Genomic DNA, 14399 nt, shown 5'->3' with positions numbered 1-14399 from the left:
ATGTATCCATAATTGAGAGATTCCAGTCCAAGGTGTTACGTTCAATAATCGATGCTCCGTGGTTTGTTACTAACAGGGATATTTACAATGATCTGGAAACGAAAACCGTCAGTGAAGTGACAGTGGAGTCTATTGAACACAAAAGGAAATATGGAGAATGATCAGAGGACAAAGAAAATATATGAACCAACTAATAAAAACGAAACACATTTAGAAGGAAACATGGGCAGACTACTTTCGATGTTTGCTAAAGGTGACAATAATGAATCACCAACACCTGAAGTGATGACAACCGAAGAAGTAGAGGTAAAGGAAGCATTAAGAAAATTAAAAAATAGAACATCACCAGGAGAGGAGAGAATATCGAATGAACTTCTTAAGTACGGAGGACAAGATCTGATCAAACAACTATTAAAACTAATCAAAAAAATAATAGAACAAAAAACAGAATATGCACAACAAGAATGGAGATGAAGCATCCTAATACTTGTCTTCAAAAAGGGAGACAAATCGGATCCGGAGAATGTGTTCTTTCTTATCAGTACTACTTGTATTCCACCCCGCGAAGAAATATAATGAAAAAACAAATAATAAAAAAGAAATACGTAAGTTACTTTGTGGTGGGATGGGGAATGCTGCAGAGACAGAAAAAAGAAATAACCTAAGAATGTTAGCATTACAAACACAGCAACCTGATGCAAAAGTAGCATATAAGGACCAGCGAGCAAAAGTGAAAAAGATAAACAGACAAAAGAAAAGAGCAAGTAAAGAACAAAGAGTAAAAAAAAGAACTATAAAAGAAACAAAATTAGAAACTTTTACAGAAAAAATAAGAAAGGGAAAAAAAAGATATGTGTAAAAGCAATGTGTATATAAAGGACAAGGAAATTTATTAGGCGACGAAGAAAAAATGAAAGAGAGATGGAGAGAATATTTCTGCGAATTGCTAAACGAAAACCCAGGGGAAGAAGAATGGCAGACAATACTGAAGTACAGGAACCAACAGAAGAAGACATAGAAAAAAATCTTAAGCAACATGAAAAACAATAAGAGCGCCGGACAGAATGGAACAGCAATTGAAAATATTAAATATGCTGGCAGAGAGATAAAACGTAAACTGTATGAACTAATTGTGGACATATGGAGAGAGGAGCAGATGTCGAAGGATTGGGAAAAAGCAACAATAATACCGATTTTATAGGATGGCGATGAGACAGAGTGTCAAAACTATCGGGGAATATCACTCCTGGATGTGGCCTACAAAAGCATAGCGACAATCATTAAAATCAGGCTGAAGGTACTAGTTGAACCACAGATAGGGGAATATCAAGCAGGATTTAGGAAAAGTAGAGGAACAACCGATCAGATATTCATAATGAAAGAGGTACTGACCAGCTGCTATGAATACAAAATCCCGGCAATAGTATTATTCATACATTTTAAAAAGGCGTACGACTCTGTCAAGAGAGAAAAAATTGCGGAAGTTATGGAACAATTTGAAATACCTACGAAGCTAAAGAAACTAGTGACGATGGCATTGAAACATACGACCTGCAATGTAAGAGTGAAAGTCAGAAGATTTTGCAGTCAGATCAGGACTTAGGCAAGGAGACCCGCCATCAACGCTAATATTTAACATGATACTAGAAAAATTCATTAGAAATAGCAACTTAAATAGAAATGGACACATATTGTACCGGGTGTCCCAATAAGAATGGCTCTCGGCCATATCTCAGGAACCGTTTATAGTAGAGCTTTGAGAAAAAAATATTTATAACAAAAGTTGCCTCGGGAAAAGCCTGGAAATCATTTTCATAATTGTAGGTCCACCGCTAGAGGGCGTAATTGAATATCAAAAGTTAAAAAATCTAAATTTTCCTAATGAAAGGGTACTGGAAATCAAATCATCGTATTCTTCATAAAATTCTGCGCATATTTGATTTCACAAGTTTAAGTCTACCTTTGCAAATAAGAGGTGGGAGTGAGTGGGAGCCTTCTTATGAAAAAATGGCTGTAAGTCCGGTTCTGCTAAATCGAATTTTGCATACTTGGTCTTGTTGAAAACAGCTCTTTTTCGTCAATGTAAGTGTCTTATTTTCGAAATAGCCTAATAAGTAATGTGCAAGCTAGGAGGCGTTATTAAATTATTTTCTTAAATCTAGTTTTCTTTGGAAAATATTAAATAGAAGTATGCATGTTTAATCCTGTATTACAAAATTAGCAACATAATACCGAAAACCTCATGTCGATACCTTTTTTCTGTCTCGAGATATCTTAAGAAATGTGTAAATTTTAAACATAACTGTTACTGTCACCGGTAAACGAGGTTAAGGAAAAGTAGTGTGCTATGGAAAAAACATAAACATTTTCCAGATGTAAACGTATATAATTAATTAAAACAACAATAAGACAAACAACACTATAAAATATAACAAAGAAATAAAAGCAACTACTTAGTGACGACCTAACTGTTGAGATTGTTGCCCATCATTTTCGATGCAAGCATTTACTCTTTCAAGAGTAGATTTAACAGCAGTCTCAATTTCTGCTTTCGCAATGCTTTGAATGGCGTTTCGTTTTCTCTAGATTCTAGATCATGTTTTCTCGAGTAGTGGCCCTAGCGGCAAAAACAAGGTATTTAATCCGCCCCCATAAATAAAAGTCTAAAACAGTTAAATTTGTTGCTATTCAATCTACTCTTGAAAGAGTAAATGCTTGAAGTGTAAGTGCTTGAACATTTAGGCAGTCACTAAGACTAAGTAAGTAGTTGCTTTTATTTCTTTGTTATATTTTATAGTGTTGTTTGTCTTATTGTTGTTGTAATTAATTATATACGTTTACATCTGAAAAATATTTATTTGTTTTTTCCATAGCACACTACTTTTCTTTAACCTCGTTTACCGGTGACAGTAACAATTATGTTTGAAAATATTACTAAAAGATTTTTAAATTGAAAACTTATTGGTCCATTTCAAGTTCATTTTTAATATTTTTCAATATTATTAATGTTGCTCAATATTATTAATTAGGATTGAAAACTTTACCTTTCAATTGACAGATGACGCTAGTCACCTATCCATACACGTCAGTTGCAGTGTGGGGATAAACTTTCATGGTTTGGTCAGTTCGAGCAGAGAGCAGCAGGCCTACGTCTCTCCAATGATAATAAGAGTCGAAAATCGTCGATTCAGAGTGCTGGACTGCGCTCCCTGTTCTATGTGAAAAATAAGATTGTTTTGCCTTCGCATTGCAACTGAATAAAAATGGTATACATTTTTATTTTATTTTTATATTAGTATTACTCCTATAGAGTAACTAGGTCCATTTTCCGTTGGAACTTTACCAAGCTGCAGACGGGGGTTGTGAATTGCAACTTTTTAAATTCCCTCCCTTTGTCGTCACTGCAGCATCCATATGGCTTGCAAATTTTAGAAGCCTTGTAGGTGTTACCAGGGAAATGGACCAATAAGTTTTCAATTTAAAAATCGTTTAGTAATATTTTTAATATTTTTCAATAATATTAATGTTGCTATTAGGATTGAAAACTTTACCTTACAAATGAGGAAGTTTAAAATATTTACAAAGAACCACAAATAGATAGCATAATAAAATCAAGAAGGTTGCAGTAGCTGGGCCATATAGAAAGAATGCACGATGGCAGAGTGGTCAAGAAAATAGCAATACCAGATTATAAAAGAAAGAGAGTAAGACCACGAAAGCGATGGAGAGAGGCGGTAGCAGAAGACCTAAAAGAAAAGGGAATAACAGACTGGAAGATGTTGACAAGAAACAGAAATCTATGGAAAAGAACAACAAAGCTCTGGGCCTAAAAGGCCTGTAAAAAGCTACATATATAAGTTACACTTGTATAGGTATAAATTAACTAAAATAACTTGCTAGACACCTTGATTATTTTAAGTCTACTTATCTGGATTAAATTATAAATTGTATACTTATATTTAGGTATTTTTCTATTTCCTAGACTGCTGTTAAGGCAACTTAGTACTTTTCTATCTTGTTATATTGGTTTATCGTTCGAAATATTTACATTTTACATTTATATTGGGCCTTGATAAAATCTAATTTAATTTATTTTGTATCATCAGTTTAAGTTGACACTACATACCATATTTGTCAAAATAAGCAGTATCGAATATAAATATTGTATAAAGTTACCGGGTCATAGACTTTTTACAACGAAAACATGGAATATCGAGCAGTGATTATCTGTTTTTCTCTTAGGGGTGCAGAAACCAAAACAAATTCATGAACTATCGTTAAAAACGTACAAGATTTTTTCACCTCCATTATAACAGTAAAAAGGAAGGTTGCTGAAGTTACGCGGTCATACAAATATTGAAGGTCGTTCAATGAGTACACCAACACTAACAATCATATCAAATTTAAGGTTTTGGAAAATCGCCTATACTAAAATCACAATAAAGATGCACTAGAAATAAACAAACCAAGACCCTTAAATGTTACGAGGAGCACTCCCGAATCATAATTTACAATGTATAAACTTTGTAAATCATAATTTGGGATTTACAATGTATATACATTGTAAATTATTATTTTTGAGTGCTCCTCGTAACACACAAGTGTCTTGGTTTGTTTATTTCTAGTGCATCTTTATTGTGATTGTAGTATAGTAACTAAGAAATATTTAGAAGAAGTCAATGATGATTGACATTTCAATTATTAAATAAAGTGATAATTCAACTATTCAATTAATATCTTAAAGTTCAATAATTCAATTAATAGTATAAAATATAAAAATATTAACAGTATAAAAAATTCAATTCAATTAATAATATAGGTACAGTTCAATGATTCAATATTCCATTAATCAATTTTAAACTTAACCCGGCACCTGCCACGTGGCTTTGCAAGGCGTCAACTGCCACGTGGGGTATGAAGGCATTAATATGAATATTAATGCCTGTATTTTACCCCTCTGCGAGCTTTTTATATCTTCCTATAATTTGGACTTTGAAAGTAAACGGTACGTGAGTATCCAAGCGGTACGCGAGGTTACCCAAACCTCCTTCCAAATATCAACCTTCGTTTTGTTTGTGATTGTAGAAACAACATCTTCTGTAACGACCTAATTATGCTTAAATTATATACATTTTTTTAGATACATATTATATTATACAGTAAGGGTTTTTCCCTTACTGTACAATGTGGTCACCATCTATCTTTGAATACAGTGTAGAGCTAATCAAGTTGGCAAATTCTTGTAATTTTGGACAGTTTCTAGAAGAGGCTCTAAGGGATAGGTTTGTTTGTAGGATTAGAGACGAAGGAATTCAAAGAAGTTGATGGGTGATATCGGATTAACACTTCAGGCTGTTTGTCAGTTAACCTTGGCCTCAGAAGTAGCACAGAAACAAGTTAAATTGGTGTCCGGGGAGGTAATATAAAGGTATTAAACAAAGGCAAGCAAAGAAATCCAAAGTTTGGCCCAAACTCCCAAAAAGAAATCCAAACTCTTGGCACAGATCAAAATATCTACAGTCAACTGAGAACAACTTGTAAAAATTGTGGCAGAAGTCATAGTCTCCTTCAGTCCAATGATACTGCTGAGAGACACGTACAAACAGTAAAGGTTGAAATTTCTTTTAGAAAAGTCAACCCTAACAGTAGAACAAAGGTTAGTCAACTTTCTTTTTATATAGAAATACTCCCTGTGCAAGTACAGGTGTGAGTCCTAATGAGTATATTTTTTAAAAATTTAGGAAATTTTTAACTACTGTAGAACAACCAAATACTTCACTGACTACAAACCATCTGGTAAGACCTTCAGTAGGTAAGGAAAATTGTAATTCCGAAATTATCGACCCTCCAAGTCCCCAAGTGACTCCTGTTAAAATTACGGAAACTAGTTCTGATTCAGAAGAGGGTCTACAATTTCGAAGCCCCGTTAAAACAACAGATCATTCAGTACCTCTAGCTCTAGAAACTATTAATCCAACAGGTATTGAATTGAGATGTAGTAATCGTAAACATAGTCATCCACGTAAACTTTAAATTATAGGCAAGGAGGGAAATTGTGTGTATTTAATTGTGAGTTGCTTGGCAACGTTGCGTTGGGCTGTCAACGGGGACGTGACAGGAAACCGGAAAATGGAAGAAGGGTTATCTCTCATCTTTGTATGAGCTATTTTATAATAAAATAGTCAAAGTACAAGTTTTTATTTATATTACGGGCCCAAACACAACACGTACCCTACACTTCGATACTGTACATTTTGACTGATACTTTACTAAAACTAAAATAAGTAACTTAATTATTGTGTTAATGTTTATGTTTGTGCCTGTGCTTTCGTCCAGTGGACACGTCTGGAGAATGATAACGACTGGATCTGGAGGAACCGGGGCTTGCGTGTCGACTTCGTGAAGGAGAAGGCGACTTTCTGTGTTTACTAGTATCTCTATACCTTTTGGGGGAATATCTATCAAGCGAACTGGGCGACACCGAGTCTCTGTTCTTTCTGGAGGACCGGGACGGGGAAGAGTGTTTCTTTAACCTTGGAGGGCTAGGGGTTGGCAAACTTCTTTTTTTACGGGACGGTGAACGACTTTTTGACCTAGAAATAACAGCTTATATTATATGTTTTGTTGATACATACTGTTTTGTGTTTTGATTAGATATACCCCATTGAAGGAAGGGCTAAAATCGGCAACATTGCTTATGAGAATGAATTGCATTGCCACTGTACAATGACGAATGACGCGAATATGGTGCATTAGGTGTGCAGCGGTAAAGCAGTGCTGCCATTTATAGTGTATATATCTAATTGAAAACTAAACAGTATATACATGGTGTTTCTAAATAAGTATGAAAAAATGTAAGGGGTAATTCTACACGAAAAAATAATGACAGTGTGCTCTATTAACATATTTCCGCAAATGCTTGGTTTCCGAGATACGGGGTGTTGAAATTATTCTTTCAAACTACCTATTTATTTATTGCTCTAAAACCGTTTGAACTATGAAAATGAAATTTGCTGGATTTTAAGAGGTCGTTATTTCGCATTTTTTGACATACAAATAAGAATTTTATATTCATCATTGGCGCGCATACATGTAATGATCTGCATTTTTTTAAGAAAAAAATGCTACGCCACTGAGATATTTTAAATTAAAATTTATTTTTAAATTATACGTGTAATTTATGATAAAAAAATCTCTCTTGTCTTATTTTCATATGGTGTACTGTTTTTATGCAAAAAACTAAACAACCTAGCGCGTATTTTTTTATTCCTTAACCTTTGTCGGGCGGCAAAGGTACAATTGTAACTTTTGAGTTTTCAAATTGTGATAACTTTCTTTTTCAAAGAGGTAGAGACTTGAAACTTTGTGACATCTCTACATTTATCCAGTAGATTATGTGAGCCAAATATAACAAAAAAATATTTATTCAGTTCCTAGAAGGAGGCCTAAATAGTTCCGACCCCCATAAAAGACGGCATAGGTACATTTGTACTGCAAGCGCCAGTTAACTTGGCGACAGCGAATACGCACAACGACACTGAGACTGATGATCATCCCATAAGCCACTGTGCAATGCATCTCGCCAAGTTAACTGGCGCTTGCAGTACCTTGTTAATTTTTTTAAATAAAGGTGATAATAAACAATATATTTTGTATTAAATATATGTATGTATTTTGTAAAAATATATTTTGTTATTAAATGATAGTTTATTTAAATAAAAATACAAAACTGAATGTTATTGTGGATTTTCGCAACACAACATGTCGTTTTAGACAAGGAATGTTCGTCACACACAGGTAGAAAACACACTACACAACTTTTCCTCGTTTTACGCTGTTTTTTCCCGTTCGTTCCGACACACATGGCAACTTCAGGTTATTGGCGTAGATCCACGAGTGCTGTGAGATACTTGAGGTGGAGCAACTACAGAAAATATTATGTTTCGACCAAGGACCATTTCTACAGAACTACGAAGAATATGACTCCTCATCATCATCCGGTTTTTACTTCGAGATTGAACTGAAGGTAAACAAAGATCTTTAGCAAGATCCTTCAAAAATTTCCTGCGTTGGTCCTCTGTATTTAGTGATGGATTGTGCTCTCGATATATAATGTAGGATGCTAAGCCAGTGACGTCAATCATATTATAAAAAAGGCCAAGGGCCAACGTAATGTTCGACGCTTGACCGTATACTCACTTAGCATTTTATCCATGGTATCAACCCTCCCTTTAGTTTCATTGTAGTACTTAATTATTTCCGGCTTCGCTACTTCAGTGTCTTCTACTTTGCCTGTAGTATGTATGGACGAAAGTAACACTACTGCTTTATTTTTCTTTGGCACATAAGAACATACAGTAGCATAAGGATTGTATGTGAAATTAGTAGAAAAAACAGCACTTTCCTTAGTTGCATATTGGTGGGTAGAAATCTTTTGTTCTTTCTAACTGTGCCCACTAAAATAATTTGCCATGAGTTCAAGACTTTAGCCAGTTCAAAACTGGTAAAAAAGTTATCTGTTGTAACATTCCGACCAGAACCTTTATAAGATGTGACCAGATCCAAAACTGTTCGTTCGCCAACGTTAACTTGTCGTGAACCATCTGCTGCTTTTCCAATATAAAGCTGACCTTGTAAGGAATACGCATTTGATGCATCACAAGCCCAAAAAACGACCTCTATACGGAAACATTTGTTCGTCGATGGTTATGTCTTCGAATGGTTGGTAGCCTTGTTGCAAATTTTTATTTAGCATTGTCCAGATATCTCTATGGGTGTAGCCTTATCGGTTTTTTTGCGTTCTTCCTGGGTACTTTCATTGTCAAATCTGATAAATCGTAACATGGTCTTGAAACGATCACGAGACATTGCTGCACGTATTAATGGCAGAGAATCAATCCATACTCCACATCTCATACAAGTTTTCCTTGTTACTTCTATGTACACCAGCAACAATTAGAATACCAAAAAATGCGTTGAGCTCACATTCAGTAAATGGTTCAAATTTGTTTTGTGGAGGCCGTCTTGAAGCATTTGAAAATCTTTGCGCCAATTCTTTGTTAAAAGCCTCACAGACTCTTTTGCCTTTTCTGTTTGTTTCACGCAAAATTATGTCACAAATTTATGGGCTTATAATTGACATAAATACTTCTTTAGGTGTAAATAAATTACTCTTAGCTACAGGCCCACCTTTTTGTCGTAGGAGATTGCGAGGTTTTGTTTGAGCACTGCGCATTGGATCATTACTCCATTCAGTTCCATCCTTGGATATCAAAATGTTGCTTGAATATTGAGGTTCATTCTCTATATGCTCGTCTGAGTCGTACTCGTCTGCCTGTTCTATAATAAATTCATCTTCAATGTCGGACTCCTCAGCATTTGCTTGTGGAACATAGCTTTCATCATTAGATGCAATAAACACTTCTTAGTTCGTTGTTGTTTCCAATTGAAATACAATACAAAGCTACAACGTCTGTTTCCAAGTTTATTGCTGGAGTAATTTCAATAATTTACGATAGCTATGCCGGGTCACGTAAAAGCGGCTTTTAAGCTTTGTTAATGGGTACAAGATCAAATTATCTTATATTAGTATTTATTTATGGCAATATTCAAGAATTTTTACCAGTTATGACACTAATAAAATAATATCTTAAAACTAACACATATTTCCCTTTAGATTAAGTAATTTTTAAGAAACTATATAATAGGTACAATTGTACCTATGCCGTCTGTTAGCGGGGTAAGATTATGCCGCTCGACAAAGGTTAATACATTATCAAGAACTATCTAATACAATAATACTAAACTAGAGCAATAACCGAAAATAACACTAATAAGTTTTCAACTAGGCACAAATCTACAACAAATGTTCAAAATGACCTGCTTCACAGGTGACAGAAGAATTTTAAATTCATCATTAGCGCGCGTACGGGTAATGATCTGAATATTTTTAATAAAAAAAACAGTACGCCACTGAGATATTTCAAATTAAAAATCATTTTTTAATTCCTCGTTCAATTTACGACAAAAAATATTTCTTGCCTTTTTTATACGACGCGCCACTTTTATACAAAAAAAAATAAAACATCTTAGCATTAGAATTCTTATATTTGGCGTACAAAATACGCGTGTAGTTAAAGGTTAAAAAAATTCAGACCATTACCCGTATGCGCGCCAATGATGAATACAAAATTCTTATTTGTATGTCAAAAAATGCGAAATAATGACCTCTTAAAATCCACCAAATTTCAACGCCCCGTATCTCGGAAACCAAGCATTTGCGGACATATGTTTATTGAGCAAACTGTCATTCTTTTTTCATGTAGAATTACCCCTTAAATTTTTTCATACTTATTTAGAAACACCCTGTATAATGTTATATTCCGTATTTCTCTCACAAATTAAGACAATTATTGCAAATGTGACTGTATTCTCTTTAAAAAGTATCCATAAAGTTAAAAACTATTTAAGGAGCGTTTATTATAATTGCTCAATCATTGTGTAGCTCTTTTCTTGATTTGTAAGTGCTGCTCAATAATGTTATAGCGGCTTATTTGTGTCTTAATCAGTATTGGCTCGCACTAATAAGCTATGTACTGTATATATTAAGGACTATAAGATGGTTTCTGGGTTTTGCAGGAGGGTCAAGTCAAGTTAACTTAAGTTTTCATCTTTTGAATCTTGAAAGCCTCTTTTCTTCGTGGTTTTTAGCCGACTAGACAACATGCCTCCACTGTCCTGTCTTGAGCAACCTCTATCCAATTCTCCATACCCATAGCTTTCAGGTCTTCTGCTATATTATCTCGCCACCGGAGTCGAGGGCGTCCACGTGGTCTTCTTCCAGTTGGGACTTCCTCGCACACCAGCCTTAGGATACGAACATGCCGAAGATACCTGGATGAGCGCGGTGTAGGTCGCGATCGCGGTCGAGGTTTACATCGATGACGGGCAGAACATACCGAAGATACCTTCCTTTCAGTGTTCTTTACGATTTCCATATATCCAAAATTTGTCGCAACCTGATTACAACAAGAAATGAATAAATACGCCAGCCGTATCTCCGGCGAATGTCACGTGGTTTAAAAACCACCAATATTTTAATTTACCACGCGAGCAGCAGCTCGATCGCGATGTAAAACAAACTATTTTGTTTTGGCATCCACATCGCTGTAAACCGCGATGATCGGTAGCGATGGTGAACGGGTAACACATCCTTGGTATGTGCGATCTCATAAGAAAATGAAGGTTTGTTTTGCCATCGATGTAGCGACCGCCATCGCGACCTACACCGCGCACATCCATGTATCTCCGGCATATTCGTACCCTAACTGTTCTTTGGTCAGAATGTCTTCTGAGATGTCCTGCCCATTGGAGTCTTCTGGACTTTATTTCTTTTATGATGTTGGTGTGAGATTACAAGTATTTTATTAAATAAATCTAATGTGCAGCTTATCACTGTCTATCATACTCCAGATAGTGATTTAGATAAATTCTGAAATTATTTTAACAGCTTATCACAGTAACTTTCATTCTCATCTGACTTATGTTGTTCTCTCCTGTAGTCCTGGGGTAAAATGACATGCGTTGTTAATTTTACAGTGTCCTAAATGATGATAGAATGCTTCTATTACATCTCTCCGTGTGTCTTCTCTAGAAATTAATATGAATTCATCGATAAGTCTTTACCTTAGCTCTGCAACACTTGCTAGTTCAGTATTATAATGTCTAGTTTTCAAGATTCCCAATAAAAATAATCTGTAAGATTCAAATCAGGTAAACGAGGAGGCCATTCAATACTACCTAATGTAGCAATCCATCTTCCGAAAAATATCTGATCTAAATAATGCCGAACATTTACACCAAACTGAATTCTTATTAAAATTTGGTTTTCAGGGCAGATACAAGTGAGTACTCACTATACTCGAGCATACGTTTAGTTTTTGTGGTCTCTGAGTATGGGTTTCACGTATCCAGTGTTGATTTACCTCATTCCAATACCTTAGATTTTGGCGTTTTACATTCCCACACTGTGTAAATATTTGCGCGAGGATGTATGTGGCTCTTCAACGAAGCTTCAACAAAAGTTTTATTGTAATTTCTAACAGTTTTTGGTCTACCTTTCAAATGCCATCTTTTACTCGTTTCCTAAAAGCGCTTTACAATTTTTTGTACCGTCGCCTTAGGCATGATTTGGAAAAATATTGTTGAACAAATTGGCTATTACTATAAGATCTTCTTCTATCGCCGTAGCCCGTCATCATTAAAACAGTAATTCGCTCATTTTCATTAAAAACCAGCTTTATTGTAGAACTTTTAACTGTCATGGGGGACCTGTGTCTACATTTGCAATACCGAAGGATCCTGCCAGACTTACTTATTTTAGAGCCATTCCAAATTAAAAGTTATAGGATCTTTGGGATCCTTTATAGTCTTACCTACGCCTTGACGTTGAACTGCTTGAAGAACTTCTGTCAAGCTTTTTACTTTTTTTTGAAGTCCTACGAAAAAAATTAAACAGCAAATCAAACATCTAAATATACTTGAAATATACATACAAAATTTGTATTTAATAGAATATAATTTGTATAATTTAAGCAGTTTTATAAAAATACATTGAAAGGCTTATACAGGTTTGGTAAAGAATGGACCATAGCTTAACCTCTGACTCCTGAGGTTAAAATAGGTCGATTACCTTAGTACGAAAGTTGATAATAACCGAAATACAGGGTGTCAAAGTTAAACTTTTATTTGATGTAAAAAATGATGTATTACCCAGAGGACGCCACATACGCCTTTTAGTGCTCATTTAATAGGTTCAATTTCCCACTCTACATACTTTTTGAATCAAAAATGTTATTCTCTTAATATTTTTACTTAAAAAAGGTATACTTCATTCATCTCGATAAACATAACCGTTTTCGAGATAAACGCATTTTAAATCTGCGAGGCAACATAATTATATGGCTAATATCATTATAGTTACACCTGACAAATATCTTAAAACTACTTTTAAGTAGTTACAAAATGTATCGCAAAAAATTTACAAAAATGTATCGCAAATTTCTTCAAATGGAATTTGCGATGCAATGACAAATATGAGAACTAGCGCAATTATTATGATTTCAAGTTTATTTTTTGGGTCTAAGTACAATGATATTATGCAAAAAATTATGATGTATCGCAGCTTTAAAATGCGTTTATATCGAAAACAGTTGAGTTTAACGAAATGAATGTAGTATACCTTTTTTAAGTAAAAATACTAAGGGCCGGTTGTTCGAACGCTAATCAAAAATGGAATCAACTGATCATTATCAAATATTTAATTACTATCACCAACTGTCAATGTCAACTTTGTTTGGGTTACTGAAAACATAATTGATTACAATTATGAGATTTATTAATCAATTATGTTAATAATTGTTATGTTAATTAATAATTAATTAATCAATCAATTATGTTAATTATCATAATGATAATTAACACAATTGATTACATTCAACTGATTGACGTACGAATGAGGGGTGTTGTTATTTGATGGTTGTTAAGGGGACTTAATTATAATCAACTTCTTGATTAGCGTTCGAACAACCGGCCCTAAGAGAATAAAATTTATGATTCAAAAAGTATGTAGAGTGGGGGATAAAAAAATTGAACGTATTAAATGAGCACTGAAAGACGTATGTGGCGCCCTCTGGGTAATACATCATTTTTGGTGGCGAATTTAGATTTCTCATCCCCAAAAACTTCCGTTTACCAAATTTCGTATTGTTATCCCATGCCTGTCAGGAAATTTCAAGAATACATAAAATAGAAGTTTAACTTTGACACCCTGTATTTCGGTTATTATCAACTTTCGTACTGAGGTAAGTTAGCATAAATCGACCTATTTTAAGCTCAGGAATCAAGGTTAAGCTATGGGCCATACTTTACCAAACACCCTGATAAAATTGTGAATCATGTAAAAAATTAAATCGAAATATACTGACACGAAAGCGTAAAGAAACACCTAATTTTAGGTATAAACAAAAGAGAAGTTTAATCCTCTTTTATTTAAATTCAATTGCACGTCATCCAATTTTGACGTTGACATTTTCATACAGAGTTGCCGTGTTGTCGAGATAGTAGAGAATATCGGAAATTATTTAATGATACACTAAAATAACACTTCAAAAGATGCATCAGTCTCAGAACGCAAGAAACATGCAATCAGAGAAGCAGAACCAATCATTTTACAAGCAGAACTAGAGAGGGCTCTCAATCAACTAAGAAACAAAAAACCTCATGGATCAATGGCATACCAGCGGACTCTAAGACAGAGACATGTAAAGAGGATAGACTTGGCTAGGGATATGCCACTCAATGCATCGGGGTGTAACGTCGACATAGGATTGAGTGGTCTA

The 14399-nt window shown here is 34.6% G+C and overlaps 1 protein-coding gene across 1 annotated transcript in view; it reads right to left on the bottom strand.

Annotated features, from left to right (window-relative positions):
- Nucleotides 1-6182: 6182 nt before the first annotated feature.
- LOC114333019 (U2 snRNP-associated SURP motif-containing protein) overlaps nt 6183-14399 on the bottom strand; it is a 49700-nt gene continuing 41483 nt past the window's right edge. Inside the window, exons 13-14 of the mRNA XM_028282833.2 lie at nt 12435-12497; nt 6183-6593 (exon numbers count right to left, since the gene is read on the bottom strand). Of these exons, the coding sequence (XP_028138634.1) occupies nt 6302-6593; nt 12435-12497 (355 nt within the window). The 3' untranslated portion in view covers nt 6183-6301. The remainder of the gene's footprint in view (nt 6594-12434; nt 12498-14399) is intronic.

This window comes from Diabrotica virgifera, chromosome 10, assembly GCF_917563875.1.
Source record: "Diabrotica virgifera virgifera chromosome 10, PGI_DIABVI_V3a".
Taxonomy (NCBI): domain Eukaryota; kingdom Metazoa; phylum Arthropoda; class Insecta; order Coleoptera; family Chrysomelidae; genus Diabrotica; species Diabrotica virgifera.
Note: the sequence above shows the minus strand (reverse complement) of the source record. Positions and strands in the feature narration are given on the sequence as shown.